This window comes from Carex rostrata, chromosome 14 (assembly GCF_964058835.1).
Source record: "Carex rostrata chromosome 14, lpCarRost1.2, whole genome shotgun sequence".
Taxonomy (NCBI): domain Eukaryota; kingdom Viridiplantae; phylum Streptophyta; class Magnoliopsida; order Poales; family Cyperaceae; genus Carex; species Carex rostrata.
The window spans coordinates 9,644,229-9,665,814 of NC_135931.1; the positions used below are offsets into that span (position 1 = coordinate 9,644,229).

The window sequence follows — 21,586 nt, forward strand, 5'->3', positions numbered from 1 at the left end:
ATTAGGGTTGCAACTACCTTATTCTCTTGCCATATGGAGACACTACTAGTGTGCTGCTAACACCTTTAATTAGAGTGTTGTATTAGAGTTGTAACTACCATATTCTCTTTCCGTATGGAGAGACTGCTAGTGTGCTGCCAACACCTTCAATTGTAGTGTTGTATTAGGGTTGCAAGCACCTTCTTCTCTTGCCATCTAGAGATAATACTAGTGTGCTGCAAAGACCTTTAATTGGTGTGTTGTATTAGGGTTGCAACTACCATATTCTCTTGTCATATAAAGACTCTACTAGTGTACTACAAACACATTCAATTAGAGTGTTGTATTTGGCAACAACTCTCTTTTCTTGTCATCTGGGAATACATTACTAGTGTGCTGCAAATACCTTCAATTGGAGTGTTGTATTTGGGTTGCAACTACCCTTTTTTGTTACCATCTGGAGACACTACTAGTGTGCTGCAAAAACTTTCAATTGGAGTGTTGTATTAGGGTTACAACTACTCTCTTCTATTGTCATTTGGAGACACTACTAGTGTGATGCAAAGACCTAGAAGAATATGAAATATAACCAATAGTAGATGAAAGACAACTAATAGAACATGAAAAACAATCAGTACAACATGAAAGATAACTAGAAAAAAGATGAAAAACTTCTAGTAGATGACGAAAATTAACTAGAAATAGATGAATGACAACTAGAAGAAAATGAAATCCAATCACTAGTAGATGAAAGATAACCAACATTAAAGATAACCAGTAGGAAATTAAAGACAACTAGTACAAGATGAAAAACAATCAGTAGAACATGAAGACAACCAGTACGAGATTAAAAACAGCCAATACTAGAAGAAGATGAAATATAACAAGTAGTAATTGAAAGGCAATCAGTAGAACATCAAAGATAACAAATAGCAGATGAAGACAACCAGTACAAGACGAAAGACAACTAGAAGAAGATGAAATAAAGTTATAGATGAAAGACAACTAATAGAATATGAAAGACAACCAGTAGAACATGAAAAACAATCAATACGAGATGAAAGACGACTAGAAAAAGATAAAAAACTACTATTAGAAAATGATAGACAACTGGAAGAATGAGAAAAACAACCAGTACATGATGAAAGACAACAATAGAACATTAAAAATAATGAGTACAATATGAAAGACAACTAGAAGAAGATGAAAAACAACTATTAGAAAAATGAAAGATAACTAGAAGAAGATAAAATACAACAAGTTTTAGATGAAAGACAACTAGTAGAACATGCAAAACAATTAGTGAAACATGAAATGACAACCAATACAAGATGAAAGATATCTAGAAGAAGATGAAATACAACCAGTAGTAATTGAAAGACAACTATTAGAAAATAAAAGAAAAACTACTATAACATGAAAGACAATTAGTACAAGATAAAAGACAATCAGTACAAGATAAAATACAACTAGAAGAAGATGAAAAACAACTAATAGAAGACAAAAGACAACTAGAAAAATGATGAAAGACAATTAGAAGAATATGGAATACAACGAATAGTATATGAAAGACAACCAATAGATCATGAAAGACAACCAGTAGAACATAAGATTCTAAATAGTGATTATCGCTTCATCGCGAAAATGCTAAAAAAAAAACTATCACGAATAGTGTTTCACGAAAAAGCTATCATACATAGCGTTTTTGTTTAAAAAATAATGTTTTATATTTATACTAATTATCAACATTATCTAAAGTCTCATAGTGCGCTAAGTAATAGAAAATTGATTAAGGAATTAGAATATTCATATTGAACTTGTACAAAGTCCAATTGTTATTCAAATATCTCTAATAATATGATAAGCTATCTATCTTTTTTCATTCAAAATAACATAGGTATCATGGCATAAATTATATATCTTTTTTCTATTAAAAAAATCTAAGCATCATGGCACAAACTATCCATCTTTTTCTATTTAAAAGCAAAAGCAATTTGGACTTTAAAAAAAATAATCATTAAAAAAAATTTAGTTTGGACCTTTAAATAAAAGTCTAGCATAGTGTAGTGCAAATAGCGAACTGCTATTATTGCTATAGCGGTCATAGTTGAAATATCGCACTTTTATCACATAGCTTAGCATTTAAGATCCAAAAATGCTATAACGCCGCTATTGCATCGCTATAGTGCGCTATTTAGAACATTGGTAGAACATGAAAGACAACCAGTACAAGATGAAAGAAAACTGGAAGAAGATGAAATACAACCAATTTTAGATAAAAGACAACCAATACAACATGGAAACCCACCAGTAGAACATGAAAGACAACCAATACGAGATGAAAGAGAACTAGAAAAGGTAAAATTCAACTAGTATTAGTTTAAAGACAACCTATAGAACATGAAAGACAATCATTAGTAGATGAATGACAACCAGTGGAACATGAATGACAACCAGTACAAGATGAAAGACAACTAGAAGAATATGAAATACAACTAGTAGTACATAAAAGACAACCAGTAGAATATGAATGACAACCATTATTTATGAAAAAGAACTAGAAGAAGATGAAATGCAACTAGAAAAAGCTGAAAGACAACAAGTAAAACATGAAAAACTAGTATAAGAAGAAAGACAACTAGAAAAATATGAAAAACTACTAGTAGAAGATGAGAGGCAACTACAAGAAAAAGAAAAACAACCAGTACATGATGAAAGAAAACTAGAAAAAAATGAAATACAACTAGTAGTAGATAAAAGACAACTATAGAACATGAAAGACAATCAGTAAAAGATGAAAGACAACTATAATAAAATGAAGAACAACTAGTAGAAAATGATGAGACAAAATCAGAGCTAATAATATTTATAACCCTAATTGTCTACTTTACAATCGATTCACAAGCACAAGATCAGGGAGTCGATTCCCAAGGATAGTGTATTAATTAAGAGATCTAACAATAATCAAGTCCAGATTTTGGTTGTTTGGATTGTTTCGTTGTAGGAACAATTAAAACAGTAAAGTAAATATTTTGTGTATAGAAGATGGACTTCTAGAGATAATGCTATCTATCATTCTTATTTGTTTAATCTAGTTTCTGGTTGCAAAAGCAATTGTATGCGGTGCTGTCACCAACTACATGCGAGTGCTTAACCTGTCAATTATGGTCTCTAACTCCAATCGGAATCGCATGAGGTTTCTAAATCCATTTGGTCAAAATATTTGACCAACGTTTGACCACGTTTGACCATGGTCATACCTCTATTCAAATGGCCATAACTCTTGAATCGTAAGTTCAAATTGCGCATACCACATATTCACGCACTCGTCTACTAATTCTTTATCATTTGGTATAATCTAATTAACCAAAATAGTAGATTTAGTAAACATTATATATGTTTAATCTAATTAAACATATACCCTCACATAATCAAATCATCCTTTCTACAATCAGGTACCAAATTGATTTGACTAGTCCTCATGTCGCTTATAATGTTGATCAATATAATGTCTTACATTATTTAATTCGTTGTGCATACTATTTCTAACATCTTAGCACGGTGTCATAAACTCGTATGACATCTCTGAAAGTTTTGATGCTTAGATAGCAAGGAATAAAACAAAAAATTTATTCGACTCAAAACAAGCGATCTAGTTATTGTAAGTGCAAGAAACAATCTTAATTAGCCTAATCAAGAAGGGAATAACATAATACCTTGGATTTGATCTCCAAATCAAATCAAGAAGGGTTGTCTTGCTTAGCAACTTTTTATTCCCTTTCTCTTTCAACGGTGGTTGTGCTTTAACCCTTCAAATGACGAGCCTTCTTAGATATCCACCGAAAGATTAAAGAAATACTTGTATCTCTAAGGCTAGTAAGAGATTAATAAGTAGAACCTTAATCCTAGTTTAACCCTCTTGTTAATTTCTAAAAACTTCTTAGAGGATTTCTAGATCTCAACATATGAGAGAAAAAATGGGAGAGAGGAGAAAAGAGCAAATTTCGGCCAAGAGATAATTCATAGAATTTTCTGACCTTTTGGTACTAAAACTCTTATATCTTTTTCTAGGTAACTCCAAACGACGTGAAACCTTCACCATTGGATTATAGACTCTAAGGGCTACATATTACATAGTTCATACGTCCAAAATGGTTAATATTTGCCCTTTCAAATTCCAGTTCAAAGTTACCTAAAAAATCTGTCCAGAAATTTCTTTCCTCTTTAATGAGATTGATTAGATTTAATGACATATTTAATTATCCCTTAAATCGTGCCATCACTAATCAATTCTCTCTAGAATATATTTGGGCTTTGGGCTTAATCATACTAATCATATTAATATTTAATTAAGTCCACAATCTCATACATTAAAATGCCAACATATAAATTAATATTCCATATTAATTTATATGCATCTCTCATGTGTCAAAAACCATTTAAAATATGTCACGCATACTTTAAATATTACTAGGATTATTTTATAACATCTCCATTTTATAAAATTATTCATGTATTAATAACATATAATTTGTACAAATTAATTATAACTTCTTATAATTAACATAGCACATATTATATACATACCACATATGCTTTATTAATATATTTTCTTTTAATATTTCATATGGTGTCACCCTATGGGATCCCATCATTATGGCAATGGAATTAAACATTTTAATTCCATAAATCAATGATACAATTAGCCATGGTATATTGATTACCCAAATGATGTGGATGAAAAAGCAAAATGCAAATGATGTGGATGAAAAAGCAAAATGCAAAATCACGATCCCTATAACATTAAAAATGGTGTTGTGTCAATTCCTTGTCACATGATATCCAAATAAACGCAAGGTAGGAATGTGTCATCCTTACCAATTATTCTTTCTTGATTTCCTGAAGTTTAATTATGATATGATTATCATACGATCATATTGAATACACATAATATAAACTTTATCAAGGGGCCCAAAGATATCATCGCTTATATTAACATATAAGGGACAATGGTTTCTTGATACGTATCGTTCTTTCACATAAGTTACATGCACTGCAGTAACTGCCTATATAACTCCTGGTTAAAGAGAGCTTGGACAGTACCAACAATACACATCCCTTATATAAGAAAAATAAATATCTCAATCAAAGAATTCTAGACACAATGAAATATCAATGATACAGAAAACAATCCATATGATATTTCATTCTTGGGTTTGTCCAGTGCCATACATCTTCATGTATGCACATGTGTGATTAGATCGATAACTCCTTATCGTATAACCTGTAGAACATGGCCATCATCTAATCACTACACTTATCTTATATGGTCAACCAGTGTACCTTGCTGATTGCCAAGATAAGGGATATTTAAGAGTAAACAAATTTATTCATTGTGAAGTTCTACAATTTAAGTCATCAACTAAAATGATCCACTAATATAAATACTCAAGGTACAAAATAATAAAATCATTCGCTAATAAACTAAACATATTATACATATGATCTGGGTCTAGGACACCAATATTAACAATCTCGACCAAGAACCTTGTAGGTGTGATGATCAAGCTAATTTTGTTAGTAAATTACGTAAGATTTTGGCTTAGGTTTTATCTTGTTTTCTCACATTTATGTTTAATTATTAAGTGAAATAGGTTACTATTGTCCAAGTTTATGTTTTAGTGCAGGAACCAAGTTTTGGGGCTATTTTACATCATATGGAGCAAGAATTGGGTCGATCGAAAAAACACAACATTGATTTTAGGGCTCTGTTATGGACTGTATGACCCCATACTGATCAAAGATAGACAAATCTAGCAGCGACACTGTATGGGTATGGGCCGTATGAGCCTCTACGGTCTGTATCCGAGGCGCCCTTTGGAGAATAACTACTTCAATTGTATTCATATCATATTACTTGGACTCCACTTATATAACACCCGGTATATTTCATATTTATTTTCTTGAAATTAGTTTGGACTTAAATGTGATATAAGGAAATTTCAAGGTTTGAATATGAAAAGGTAGACATTAATTAAAAATAAAGGGAGTATGCCAACGTGGCACCCTTGACACGTGTACCCATGCATGGAATTTTTGTGACCGCCGTAAATCCCCTTAAAATCACCCCCCAATTCAGGAAAGTTAAAAAAAAATGAAAATGAAAAGTCAAAAGAAAAGAGAAATAACGAAGGAAAAGAGAGGAGTTTTCCTGTTGGTTTATCTTGTGATTTGGATGATGGATGGACATGCTATCTTTTTCCTAACAAATGCATCTTGCGCAAGTATTGGTATTCCTCTTTAACTTGATTTAATTATTTCTTATCAGATCAAGGATTTTGATAATCTTTCAGAAATTGAGCACGTAAGTGTCATTTTCTATTTTTACTGTGACTTTAATTAGAAAGTCTTGCTTTAAAGTTAGAAATTGATTAAATAAGTTAAAAAAAAATATAAAACTAAATTTGATTGGACTTAATTAGAGTGATTGATTGGAAGGTTAACTGTTGTATGAGTCCGTGAAAGAATAAGTGATAAGTGATGTTGTTAATCAAATGGATACCTTTATTAATTAAGCAATAATTGGGGATGGTTATAAATGTGCTTCATTATATATAGGAGAGTTTAATTGATATCACAGAGCATAGTATGATTTCAACGTTTATAGAAGATATAAACAGATAGACGAAACTAAATGATTAAATAAACTTTGAGTTGCCAGTTCTAATTGCAAGAAAAGAATAAATAAGGATAAAATCTATAAAGTTTCTATGCTTAAGAAATATTTCCTATCATAAGGTTATATTACAAAATAAAGAATTGATTAGTAAATAATGCTATTAATTAAAAGTAAATAACATATACACGTGGATTGATTACTAGTATATATATATGTATGTATGTAAATTGTTTAGTAATAATAATAATGTAAGTCATAATCAAGAAATATTATTATGCTATAGGTATTGATACTGTGGAATGAAACTTGACGGGATTGTCCGAAACAATCAATGTACAAGGATTGATCGCTATAATTGCCCTACAATATCAGGTGCGAGGTTATTGGATTAGTCTGAGATTCATAACTATGAATTAAATCGTAACTCGCTGTGCATTTTGAATATTTGATTGACTGCATTGATTGAACTGTTGCATCATATGCATAGCCCAATACAACTGAAACTGAATTACAGGTAAATCCGTTGACTGTCATGTTGATATTGTTTGTCGATTGCTTGATTCTTATTGTAAATGATTGATTGAGACCACAGTGATTGAATTGAATGAATATTGAATACTGAAATTCTTGAACCTCCATATAGTGGAGAAAAAGGATTATTATACGTAAAGTCTAGCTAGCTACTAGACTTTACTCCAGAACCCTTATGCGCATATGGTGAATGGCCCCAACTGAATCCAGTACCGGTTGGATAGGGGATATTGAATAAATTGTGAATTGTGATTGTGAGACTAATGAACTGTGGTTACTGTCTTATCATTGATTTTCTTTAATGACAGTATTGTTATATTGATTTCGTATTGTTTCTATTAACAAATAGTTAGAATGGTATAAGCCCTGACACGACAGAATGTTATTGTATCTATGAGTGTTACCAGATTAGAAATTGTAAAGTTAAGAAACCAAACGTTACCAGACTCAGTGGTTGTAAAGATTAGGTTCCAAATATTACCTAACTTTATGGTTTAAAATATTTTGACCCAAACCATTAATTCTGATAAGATTCTTAGAAATCTGATTTATTTCTGTAATTTTTGTTATTATATTGGATTCTATTATTGAGCATTTGCATTCGTCATTATGAAATGAACTGTTTATTTCTCGTGCGGTGATTTCATTCTGAATATGGATTTCCTTCAAATCCAATAATCTGAGTGGCAATCAGCACTGAGAAATAATTTATTATTTCTCACTCGTTTCCCCTTGTGGGTTACAGGTTCATTATGCGAAGTCAGAGAAACGCTTCCGGGTTATTATTGACAGCAGGGCCACCTAAAGATTGGGATTTGGGATTATTTTATCTGACAGGACGCAGAGAATATTTCTCTAGCAGTATCCACTATAAATGTCAGATAATTATTGTAAATAAATTGAGATGTGGTAAAAATAATTGATGCTATTGGCAATGCATAAAAAGATCTGTGCCTTGTGTTACATATATTGAATGGTAAATAGATGCGGTAGGAACTGTCGCACCTCCGGATCGGGGGTGTGACAACTTATCTCCAGCCCCCCTCCCTCACTTCTATAAAAGACATCTGGACTGAAGAGAACTAATCTTAGATCATTTTATATTTTCACTTGTATAGATAGATTAGTAGAGAGGAGTGTGTAGAGACTAAGTAGGAGGGTACTTTGTGTATGGTTGTATCTTTCCTCTTATCTCTTGTAAACATGTCGTTTAGCGGCTAAGCATAGTTCTTAAGGTTGGCAGTAAACCTTGTTACTCATGATGTTTTGATATATACTTTATTTGATCATTGTTTAGTCTTTTGTTGTTCGATTGCTTTTGCACTTTATGTTCGATCTTGCTTGATTTTGTTTATTAGTCTAGACTGCCACTGTGAATGTCACACATGAAAGTTAATCACTATTATGATAATCGGGTCAGAATAAGGGAGAATAAAAATACCATATTAGTGGTGGAGACCTTAGCCGTAGATACCATTAATTGGATCAACAAGAGTATACATGGGAGTCTTGACATTCGCAGACGAATATCGTATTGTCATGCCTTACCATGGCCAATATAACCAAAGATAGTAGGGTGACGTACCCAGTAAGTGAAATCTAAATTCTTTTGGGCTAGTCATAGATCTCCTTGCACCAATCGAGTCAAGCCTTAACGGGAAGTCTTGATTGATAGGGTGATTGTTAGACGAAAGTGGCAGTCACTAAATTGGATTAAAAACTCTCATACAACAACTAAAAACCAACATCAAATAAAGTAAGAGCCAAAGCGGATTGAAGTAACAACGGTGTGTTAAAACCCTAGGAATTTACATCTCAAATTTATTTATTTTATTTACTTTTAATTTTCGCCAAATATAATTTGATCTCTGATCCAACAACAACTCTTTGATTTCAGATTTTGTTTAGTCTTTTGAAATATTGTGATTTAATTACTCAAGACCTTAAATCTTATTCCCTGTGGATTGATACTCATTTATACTATTCAATAGGATTATGAGCTTGTAATCTGATCAAGTACAACCGGGTTATAAATTTAAAAGCACCTATCATGCTTACACCCATCATGCGACCTTCTTGGATCTGTATTATGTTGGCAATTGAAAAAACTTGTTTCCAATTGATCAAGATTAACGTCTAACAACAAGTCTTGATTGCCCAATTATACAGTTATATGTAATCTGACAGTATCGTTGATCCAATGTAGACAATGCCTGATCGCACTACCCGTGTTGTTTCCAATACCTCATGATATCCAATGATGAACGCGAGACATGATATTGTCAATCCCGTTGTATCATTGATTATGTTTCTTGATCCGTGAGTATTTTATTATAATCCATGATTAAACTATTCAATCATGGTGTGCACATATAATATAACTCTATCAAGGGGCCGAGAGATATCATAACTTACTCAGCATTCACCAGGATGCAAATAAGTTCTACCATAGAGAAGATATCTTTATAGTTCCATGTTTCGGTGAGCGATTAACACCAACCACTGATATGCATATCTTAAGCAAGAAAACCAAATACCTTAGACATAAGACAACAACACCACATGAAATATTAATGACATAACACATAATCCTTATAATGTTAATGTATGGTCATATCTGATGACATATAACTATTATATGCATATGTAATATCAAACCGGTACTGTACCGCTTTGATCTATGATAGCTCGATCAAGCATTTAATTATCACACTAGTCTCAGGTGTAATTAGTGTTCCTTGCTAATTACCTTAACCAGGAATACTTTAAAGTTCATTACTTTTATTATTTGGTTGCTACACAATCTAACAATTAGATGAATCACAAGCTATGTTACCCTGACACTCTTAGAAACCCATCGTACCCGTGTCCGACACGTATCCGACACCGACACGCCTCTGACACGGCCACGATACGTATCAGACACGCCAGCTGGCGCGTCGCCTTACGTGGCGTATCCTTAGTCCTTTGATACGGTCTCCGACACGCTTTGACTCGTCTGGATACGGCCTGGACACTAATCTGACACGGCTTGGTCTATAGCTGCTCCCTGCACCGTGCCTGCTGTGGTCCATTGCTGCTCCTGGTGCACCAAGCTTGTTGTGAACCGCACCAAAAATTGGCTTTTTCTTGCGCCAAGGGAGAATCGAACTGGGGTTGCTGCTGACACCGCCAAAGCCATTAACCACTGCATTACTTTGCCTTTGATGTTATAATCTACTAGTGTTTATATTTAATGTATATCCAGGACTTTTGAAATTTAATTATATAATATAATAGACGTGTCGTGTCCTTAATTTTTGAAAATTGCCGTATCGCCGTACCCGTGTCGTATCCGACACGATACCCGTACCCGTATCCATGCAACATAGATCACAAGTAATGCAACTTAAGACAACAAATTGACTATTGTCAACCAATCATATGAACAAGAATTACAAACAAAATATTTGCTCTAGAACACCCCACTCTATCAAATATGTGCTCAAGATTACAACCTCCAATGAACTGTGACTGGTGAGCATTTGCGGAATTGATGCAGCTCTGGAGGAAGTTCAAGGAATACCCACTATTCAAGTGTGCAAGATTCAGCGCTGCCAAAAAAAATTGGCTGACAATCTTGCAAAACACGGAAGGGTTCAAGGTTGGAGCTGTGAGGGTCACGCTTATCCTATCTTTAGACTAATGTTTTAGGCTAAGATGAGTTAGATGTATGTTCCCTAGTCCAAATTATTAAATAAGTTGTTTTTTGAAATATATTAAATCAATTGTAACATGGAGTTATTTCTTTGGTGAAATAAAGTTGCATACGGACTTTGATACAATCAAACAAATGCCGACTTAACTATAATAAGGGATTGAGGGCTCCAATTCTAAGCATTATATGTTTTTATCAGTTTAATATCTGATATGTGAGCCATGTGTTCACAACTATATTAAATTTATATTTTGCAGAGGAGGGACCACCATAGTAGCTTGCTACTTGGCCCCTCAAACGTTGCTCTTGTGCTGCACTATTGCAAGGGCCGGGTGCAAACCTACCAATTCAAACTTTGAAAGTTTTTTCTATGATCGTGTAGAATTTGAAGCTATACAATTTGAGAATTAGCCTAAAATCACCTCAACTGGTTGAAAAATGTTATTAGTTGCTAATTTATGCCACACAAGCTAAATTAATCTACCTGCATCAAGTTTTTGTGTTAAATAATATATTTTAGCTGTGCTATAGCTTGGTAAAACTTAACCAGGTTAATGCTGCTATTTTACACTAACTTTTTAATTACGACCTTAACAACCTCGGTTCTTCTGTGCTATATTTTATTAATAACAAAAAAAAAATCTGCTCATATGACTAATATGATATATGATACTTCCAATTCAACTTTTTCAGGAACTAAAATTAAAAATTTGATATTATGTCTTTATCATATTCTGGTTTGGCAATAAGAGGTATCTTATTTAGCTATAGCTAATTAGTATGTTGCCATGTGGATCTACATATCATAAAACATATAGGTTTTTGAAGCCGTAGCACGAATGATCCTATGTTATCCATAGCACCCAAGTCTTACTCATATCTGTTTATGATATGTAGATCCACATGGCAACATACTAATTAGCTATAGCTAAATAAGATACCTCTTATTGCCACACCAGAATATGATAAAGATATAATATCAAATTTTTAATTTTAATTCCTGAAAAAGTTGAATCGGAAGTATCATATATCAGATTAGTCATATGAGCAGATTTTTTTTTTTTTTATGATTTATGAAAGATGACCAAAATAGTCTAAAATATTGATATTTTTTTTTATTTTTAAACCTTTTTCGACCATCTTTTATAAATCATAAAAAATAGTAAAAAAATAAGAAAATAAGAAAAAATAGTATTCTACAAGTTTATTATATAATCAATTTATTAAGCTACTTAAATTGAAGTTTGAAGTTTATACAATAGGTTTTTGAGGCCATAACACGGACAACCTTATGCTATCCATAGCACCCAAGCCTTACTCAACAGATATTTCATTTTAATAACCAAATAGTATTTTGCACCACGTGAGTGAGTATATGATGCATTGCAAACGCACAACCATATCATTAAATAAATTAAACGAGGTTATATAATTTCGCCCTCTGATTTTATAATTTTATGACTTGGGATAGAACCGTATTTTTCTTAGAACAAATAACTATTACCACAAAAAATTAATTAAAGCATGCCCTTTCTTAACTGATGCCATGGTTGTACACAATCAACAAAATCTTTCTACTAGGAACCAACATCAATCAACAGCTCTCTCTTCTTCTTTTTTCTTTTTTTCCTTCCTCCAAATTAGTCAGAAAAGAACGCAGATTGATTTTAGAAGGAAAAAGAAAGATTTTACAAGTCATAGCGATTGACATCATAGAATTCAATATTCTTGTACTTCTGTGAAATTATCTCTGCTTGCACCTTTCTAGCCGTATCAGTTGCACAACCAACTAGGATAAGAATTGACGTGCCTGCAAATCCTCGAAATGCAGTTAGATGCGTTATTTGTTCAACCACTGCAGGCCCTGCAGCCAGTATTGCCAGAAATCCAGAGCCAAGAACTGAAATTCGGCTAAGTACCTTCAAAAATATTAAAGAACCTCAGTCTCAGGGCTACTGTTGCTCTTTTAATTGATATTAACTTTCAAAAGAAATGCCAATTGCACTATTTATTTGGTGTTAAAAGGATCATTAATTCAAATAAGATGCTAAAATGTATCATGGGCTTGAAAGGTACAGTTCTGGATGTGGCTGGGAACTTCGAGCCTCTTCCATTTCCTCTAATAAAAGAGACGTCTAAATAAAATAAAGCAACAAAAGATGATGACATAATAGCAGGCATTCATCCCTCAAAAATAATTGCCAAGGAAAACTCTTGAATAGGATAAATTCAGTCACAGATGACATTGCTTTTATATAGATTACTGTTTGTCATTTATTTTTGAAATATTCCCTTTGGGTAATTTCCCTTTGAAAGAGAAAGGGAGAGGGAGAGGGAGAGGGAGAGGGAGAGGGAGAGGGAGCGGGAGCGGGAGGGAGAGGGGGAGGGGAGGGAGAGAGAGAGAGAGAGAGAGAGAGAGAGATTGTGATAAGCGGCTGTGTTTAGTTCAATTTTAAAAATATTCATTTGCCTAATTTCACACACACCTGTGTATAGAGAGATACTTACTGTTTTGATATAAGCAGCCGTGCTCTTTCCTGGTCTGACAAGGGGGATGGAAGCACCTTGCCTCTTTAACTGCTCGCTGAGATCATCAGGGTCAAGTTGAAGAAAGGTATAGTAGTAATTGAAAAATGCAATAAGAAGGATATTTGTTGGGAGATAAAAGGCACCTAAAAGAACAAAAAAAAACATTAATTTACATAGATTATCCATCCTAAATAAATGCAAATGTTTCATATCAGCTATAAGCCAAAATGTTGATGGGTGCGAACTGGTATCCATCTTCAACAAAATGTTGCCTGCACAGTGTGGATTTTAGCAATATGTTTTGAAGTTGTTTATCCATAGTAAACCAAATATTTATTTTATTATACCAAAGAATGTATACTGACACCAAACAGTTTGTCATTTTTTGGTAAAATGGAGAAAGAAAAAGGCTTTACCTCCAGGGTTTAAAGCAATAGCAGCCTTCTTTAAAGCAGCTAAGCCAGTGAAACGTGCCAATGTGCCAGGTAGAGACAATGAAGAGGTCGAGAATATTATTGGCATCACACCTGAACTATTCACCTGCATATGAATTAAAAATTTACATACTACTGCTACTACTGCTATACCTTGCAAGACCTTGAAGCATAGTTAACAATTCAATTTTCCTTCCAGATATAACAGAAAGATAGACCTTGAAAGGAAGGTATGCTGATCTTTGTAGCCCCATGCCTCTGCTACTACTGCTATACCTTGAAGCATAGTTTAGTGGTATTTTTCGCTCTGCTTCCTGTTAAGTATCCTTCACAAAATGCTCATTAGCTAATTCACAATTACCGCAATCTAAATACAGTCTGGGAAAAGTATATACTTTTCCAAATTTTGTTAACAACCAAAATTATTATTTTTAATTAGTAACACCACAACACTTTTTAGGTTATTACAAGTACAAACAAGTGCTCAAGCTTTAAATTTAAGGTGAAGTTGACAAAAGAAAGGCACATTCAGTTTGAGTTTTCCCTGTTTTCCCTGTTTTAAGTTGACAAAAGAAAGGCACATCATGCAAACTTCAGACATGATGCTTAACACATATTGGTTTGGAATTTAGTTTTAATTGAGTTAGATATAGAAGCCTTAGAGCAAGTGCATCCCTGCAATTGCAAAAAATGACCTTTCTACCACAATATTAATTTAAGCAATTATCCCTCAAATAATTTCAAACCATCTTCATCCCAAATTTCAATTTGTTAGACCATGAAATATTTTAATTTATCCTATGTTTACATCCCTATAAGAGCATCTCTACCCCAATTGCAAGTTAATTGCAATTGCTGACATAGACAATTTCAGAGATGGAGATGCTATACAAACAATTGCAATTGCTGACCCAGACAATTTCAGCAAGATTGCTAAATAAGCAAGCTTGCCAAATAAGCAATAAGTTAACATGCTTGCAATAAATTTTTCAATTGTCACATCAGCATTTCTATTTGGTTTGCAATTGGGATGCAGCGCTCTTAGAAGAACAGAAAAGGTTGTAAGCCTAATCTAAAAATCAGTGGTCCCTGCAAATAGTTTCATTACATTTGAATTGAAGGCTACTTACACAAAACACTGGAGCAAATGTTGAATAAATTTTAAAAAATGAAATGCACGAAAAAGAACAATTCACTATCAACACCTTAAGTGGTATAGAAAGAACACGGCTAACACTAGAAAACTCTAAACAAAATAAACTGCAAGTACTTACTTGAACATAAACAATTCCAAGGACCAATGTTAAAAATGAGGCAACAATTGTGGCTAATCCAGCATAATTACCATCCTGAAACGCCTGGACAACTGTTCGGCCGAATGCGGCTGGTAAGTAAGAGATAATGCTGGTGAAAATGAGAAGAGATGTGCCGTTGCCAAGCTTCAGGTCAGAGATTCTCTCTCCAACAAAAGTAGTAAAAACTGAGCCGAGGGTTAAAAGAGTAACTGTAATTAAAACCCACTCAGTGCTGAAGTCAGTCACATAAGGCCGGAGGTAAAGAACTTGGCCAATTGCCTATATAAAAATTGAATTAATAAAGAAAAAAATGTTTTCAGTTGTACACCAAGAATAATTCAAGAAATAAAGCCCAGAAACTTATGCAGAGGCCAGACTCTACCAGAATGAGCTAACTGGTTGGAGTCTTTTTTCACTTCTTATGGCCTAGTGAGATCCCATATATTTTGTACAGCGCAAGATATTTCTGCTGGTGCAGGATTCATACATTTAATTTTTACTGGTACTATAAGCACCCCAAAACAGCACTCAATTATTCCTCCTCATAGCACCCACTGACACACTGCTCTTCTCAGAATTTTTACAAACAGTGCAAACTATCATTCCGGTTTATCTTTTCAAGGAAAATGAGGAAGGGAGAGACGCAGGTGCCATAGCCCACAGTTCCCAAGGACAATATATTTGGTATTTCCCATGTTTTAAGGTATACACTCCACGATGTTAGTCCGGTTTTGCAAGAGCAACTAAAACTCCAAAATGAAATAAATTACAAATTTATAGTTCAAATGAAATTAAGTGTTACCATAACATGGCGAAACTCTGCAAAATATCCATCATCCCTTTGTTTTCTAGCGTTTAATGAAATGTACCTTCTTTTACTTATCTTCTATGAAAAAATTCGTTTGTCTTGCAATGGAATTTGTTTTTATTTAGGATATCCTACTTCAGTCCTATATTTTTATTATCTGTTAATTTATTTTAGCAAAGAGTACCCTGTCAGGGGTTCTTAAATAATCCACAGATAAAAAGGATGCAAAGCATAAATTAAATTTGCAAATCAGCACCTGAACAATTGCAAATCCAACTGAGGCATATCTGGTATATTCTAAAATCTTTTTTCTCCCGGCCTCCCCTTCCCTTTTTTGTAACTCTTGCAATTTCGGGAAAATCTGTGTCAGGAGCTGAAAAACAATTTGCGCATTGATAAACGGAACAATTCCAAGGGAACAAATCCCAAGGCGGCCAATGCCACCACCAGAGAAAGAGTCCAGTGTGCTAAGAAGGCTATTCTGGTCCAAGTTGCCGGTGAATGCATCCCGGTTGACACCTCCCAAGGGGATGTAGATGCCAACTCGGGATAATGCTAAATAGCCAAGAAGTTTGAGAAATTTGCCAGGTAAGGGGCCTTTGAAGAAGTCACCAATGTCAATTGAGCTGTCTTCGATGGCAGCTGAGGTTGTAAATTTCATACAATTTAGATTTTGATGTTACTAAAATAATTACAATATTAAAGAAAGCTAGGACTTCAATTTTGATGCTTAGGAAGAATAGATGAGCCTGCAGCTTAGGATATGCCAACTGGTACGGTTCAGTAAGGGGTTTTACCTCAATCTGACCTATCTGGGATTCTCACAGGTTGAATTGTCATTCCCTTTTTATTTGTCTGGTAAGAACAATATCAACCCTCTATTAGAGGTCCATTGAATAGGTAGAAGTTACTTTACCCTTTATAAATGACGAAAAATATGGACACATTGATATATGTTACATGGACTTTGTATACAAAGACAGACGGGTGGGCCAATCTGTGACCAGGCCCACCGCATGATTGTAAAGAAATTCATTATACATGCAATGAAACTAGTTAACTACAATATAATGATCCTTTATAATGGGACTACCTTTCCTTCAACAAGTAAAAACAGAATTATATTAAAGCCCTAATAATATTCAAAGTCAGTGGTTATGCAAAGCTGGAGTGTAAAAAAAAAGTAATGATTTATTTATCACTTTCTAATTAAGTCAAATAATACAATTTAAGATTAAAATTTAAAATTTTATTCCCCTTCACAATATTTTTGTAAGTGCAAACCTTCAAAAATATCATCCCTAATATAGAGTTCCAAACAACAAGGTTTTTCTAATTGTAGTTCTTTTTTTCTAATTTCCATGGTCCAAACAACAACGTTTTCTAATTGTACGTTTTTTTTAAGAATTTTATAAAACATTAGTAGAACTTCTTTATTATAAAATTTGGAAACAAATTTTCCAGCTTGTAGTTAAGACGTTTTGTTTGTTTACTAAGTTTATGTGTTCAATTTTGGAAGTAAAAAATTATTTAGTAATCATGTCAAGAAAATCATTGTGACAATGATATAGTAGGATTGCTCATGTATTATATTTAACTTCTATAACAATAAGTGAATAACCACTAATGGAAATTAGAAACACATGATCAGCTCCCTCCCAATGATTTAAAATCCTTCTATACATAAGTTCATTAAACATGATGCCAGAACGGGTGTGATCCAATTAACTAATCAAGCCCCATGGGCTAAGAATTGACCTGGCATCTTTACCTGCAGCACCTCGATTGAGAGAAGATTTCTCCTTTCGGGGGGTTGTGCTTTCTAATGTGGGAAAAAAGAGATCCATGATGCTTTCCATTGCCGAGACAAAACCATATGAAGTCTCTTTGTTTAAGCCCAGTGGGTCGAACTCTGAGGCAACCGTCTCACTAGCGATTCTGAAAACAGTATCCTTATCAGAAAATAATTGAGTAGCAAAAAATCACCACGAGGTAACAAAATTGAAAATATGAAAGAAAATACCTTGGGAAGGATGAGGTGGAGGAAGTGGCAGCGGCGGATATACGGCGAGGCTGGCGCCAGGGCCGAAAGGAAGTGAAAGAGGTGGCACGAGAGAGAGAGATGGAAGGAGGAGAGAGGCGGTGAAGTACGCCATGGGAGCAGGAGGGAAGGGAAGCAATGGAGACAGCTTCGCCCACTGATAAAGTCATGTTCTCCGGCTCTCCTTTTCTCCCCGACAAAGGTGGGAAACAGTGGATGTATCGTTTCCACTTCAGTCGGAGAAGCTATGCCTATGCTCCTGTGGAAGACGGGAAGAGGATATTGGCAGGAGACGTCTCCAGTTAAATTAAAACTGGACCGTGCTGTAGAGTGCAAACGGATCGGACAGTGGTAAAACCATATATACGTACGGATTCGATATGTGCTTAAATATTTTGATAATATATATTAAACTATATGATAAGGATAATTAAAATTCAAAATTATATATATATTCATATCTGTGTAGATTAGGGGTGGCAACGAATTGAACCGAATTGAACTTACTCTAGGTTTGAGTAAGATTCGAACCGAACCTGATTTGATTCGTTTCAAATTGAACCCATTTCGAATCAAATTAATTGCGAACTACACATTTTTCGAATCGAACCGGAATCAAATTACGAACTAAATATACTTTTAGCAGCCCTAGTTATACCGGTAGTTTATACATTAATTTTTTCTCGCGGGACAAAATTCACATGGCTTTCTTTTACCGGTATGAAATAAGTGTTTTGAGTTGAAAAATTGTTCATGAAAAAAATACATCACAACAAATAATTATAAAATGAGGATTAAGTACAAGAACTGAAATATACAATAAAACAAGTAATCGTACCTCCAGTGCTCACTCGATTAAACCCTCGATCAGACCATCTAATGAAGTGAGAATTCGAAAGGTAGAGAAGGCGAAGGAGAGACGGCTGAAGAGAGAGGAGAGACAACCGTCTAGGTTGGAGAGAGGAGTGACGGCCGGAGAGACAGCCAGTCGCCAAGAGCGTCAGCTAGGTTTTAGAGCGAGAGGGAGAGTGAGTTAGGGAGAGGCGGAGAGAGAACTAGGTTATTAAGATTTGAGAGCGATAGAGCGTCGGCTAAGTTAAATCATGACTCTCTATTTTGGGTTTTAATTTCATCAGGTAAATGAACGGCTGATGTTATTATGAGATTCGAACCATAAAAGTTTGCGAACCCATTTTGATCAAATTAGGCTAGGTTTGAGTTTGGTTTGAATTAATTTCGAACCGAACCTGGTTTGGTTCGTTTCAATTCGAACCCATTTCGAATCGAATTAAACTCGAATCAAACCCGAATCAAATCACAAACTACGAATTTTTTTGCCGGCTCTACTGTAGATATTTGAATATGGGATATTTATATTTAATTTTTTAATACGGATCCGAATACGGTTGAATAATATCCGATCTATTTGCACTTTAATGGGCTTGTATTTGTATAGGTCCATATATATAGCCGAGTCGCAGTAGTTTAAAAGATCTAAGAGCGAGCCTGATTAATTGAAAAAAGGCTTCTTATATAAACAGTTACTTTTGAAATCAGCCTATTTTTATCTTCTATTTACTTTTACAAGGCCCATTTTATTTTAAGAGGTGAGAAAGACAGGTACGGCCCATCGCCACAAGTTCATACTGGACAAGACTACGACAGCTTGATTTTCTTAGTTTCTTATTTCCTTTTTTTTTATTTTTTTTTTCGTTTTAGTTTTAGTTTGGTTTTCCACTCTTCCTTGTGTGTTAACCTGAGGCCGTATCAGCTAATTTTAAATTTATTCAACAAGACTGGGCTCTCATTATGAATAAATGCCTAAATATGTTTTGCCTCCAGTTGTTGTGCAAATCATCGAATGCATTTGTCCTTTGAAATAAGAATTTACAGGGGCTGTTTCATCATAACATTTCCGTGTCATAATGATGAGTTAGGCTAATATGACACTAGTGTTATATCAAACTAAATAACACCACATCTTAAATCCTTAGATCTGCTTTAAGATTCGTACAAAATAAAGTGCTTGAACAGTAAAAGCAGATAGTACGAATCTTAAAGCAGATCTAAGGGTTTAAGATGTGGTGTTATTTAGTTTGATATAACACTAGTGTCATATTAGCCTAACTCCATAATGATTCGTTCCGATAATCTTACAAGTTACAAGAGTAGAACTAGGGTGTTCTTAAGTTCACCAAATCTTTTGATAAATTCAAGTCTAAAATTCATCAAATTAATTTCAAACGATAAATCTGAATTGTTAAAATCCACTTACTTTACTAGTGATGTGTCAACATGTAAAAAAATTAATTTTGAAATTAATCTTGCATAGAGTCAAGTAGTCAAAAAGGTTCAAAAAATAAATGCATTAAAATTAATTTATTAACCTTCTAATTTTGACCGCTTGACTTTATACTAAATTAATTTGAATGTTTAAAATTTTCACACGTAGACACATTACTCATAAGGTAGGCGGGTTTCAACGGTTTGAATTCGTCATTTAAAGACGATTCGATGGGTTTTAGACTTAAGTTCACCAAGGAACTTGGTGAACTTAAAAACAACCCTAGTTCTACTCATCTTACAATTCTTTTGAAAATAACAATTCGCAACTGTTGGTTTTACGTTTTCTTTTTTTTGAAAGCCTTCGTAGAAGCTACGAAGTCGTGAGGGGAAATCGATCTCTCGATCTTTGGGTACAACAACTCTATGACTTTTTCCTAGCCAATTGCGCTACCTCCCATTTCTCGTTGGTTTTATGTTTTCATTATTCTATTTTCTTTAGCAAATAGAACATACACAAGTAGCTCAATGCTTAGGCTTTCTCTGCCTACTTTGGATCCGGCTTGTAATGACTTGTTTTTAAGGAAATGCAACTGCCTAAGAATTTTTTTTTTTTTTTTAAAATGATCTGCTCAAATCAAAACCTTTTCGAATGTATACCCTTCAAAAATTCAAAATTATTTCTCCTGCTAAAATTCATGATATCATATGTATCCATCCAAATTTCAAAACTCACAAATTTACTCAATTTATTATCTTTTCTATTAGAACAAATTTAAATTTATAAAGTACTCAATTTACCCCTTATTATAAAATAAAAATATATAGTATGTTTAATAAAAATGTTCAATTTTCTAATTGACCAGTTGCCATGGCAAATGGTTCATTTGTTTACATGTGACAAAAAATTGTATAAATGTAAATGTATATAAATATAGAATGCAATAAATTGGGTAAGTTTGTGATTTTTGAAATTTAGAAAGATAAATATAATATTAAGAATTTTAAAGGGAAAATACGCAATTCCGAGATTCTTTTTAAGGTTATACGTGAATTTCTCAAAATAATTAGAATGTATTAGCATTTTTCATTTCATCACGTAAAATAAATAAAATATATTCCTCGGACGAAGATGCCGCTTTCATCATCAAACCTAAGATCTATGCACCTCCTGACAGTGTAATTAAGTAGCATGTGAATCATAGCTTAAACAAATTGTCTTCAACCAAATGCTGCTAGAATTTTTATTTACCCTTTTAAGAAAAAAATAATGGTAATCGGTATCATCTGATAGGATCCTAACAACATTG

At 33.7% G+C, this 21,586-nt stretch overlaps 1 protein-coding gene and 1 non-coding gene across 3 annotated transcripts; one reads left to right on the top strand and one right to left on the bottom strand.

Annotated features, from left to right (window-relative positions):
• The first annotated feature begins 11,029 nt into the window (after window positions 1-11,029).
• On the top strand, window positions 11,030-11,229 carry LOC144565882 (U2 spliceosomal RNA). The gene has a single exon (XR_013515058.1). It is a non-coding gene; the product is annotated as a U2 spliceosomal RNA (small nuclear RNA).
• A 1,170-nt stretch (window positions 11,230-12,399) lies between these two features.
• On the bottom strand, window positions 12,400-18,308 carry SCY1 (SECY homolog 1). Of its 2 annotated transcripts, XM_078314704.1 has the most exons (8): window positions 17,976-18,308; window positions 17,724-17,890; window positions 16,209-16,594; window positions 15,124-15,423; window positions 14,068-14,163; window positions 13,832-13,955; window positions 13,395-13,558; window positions 12,400-12,805 (listed from the first exon to the last, which is right to left on the bottom strand). In XM_078314704.1, the coding sequence occupies exons 1-8, from the start codon at window positions 18,161-18,163 to the stop codon at window positions 12,575-12,577; spliced, it is 1,656 nt and encodes a 551-aa protein (XP_078170830.1). In that variant the 5' UTR covers window positions 18,164-18,308; the 3' UTR covers window positions 12,400-12,574. The 2 variants fall into 2 exon arrangements, with proteins under 2 accessions (XP_078170830.1, XP_078170831.1); XM_078314705.1 differs by lacking the exon at window positions 17,976-18,308 and having other exon boundaries at window positions 17,711-17,852.
• Window positions 18,309-21,586: the final 3,278 nt, after the last annotated feature.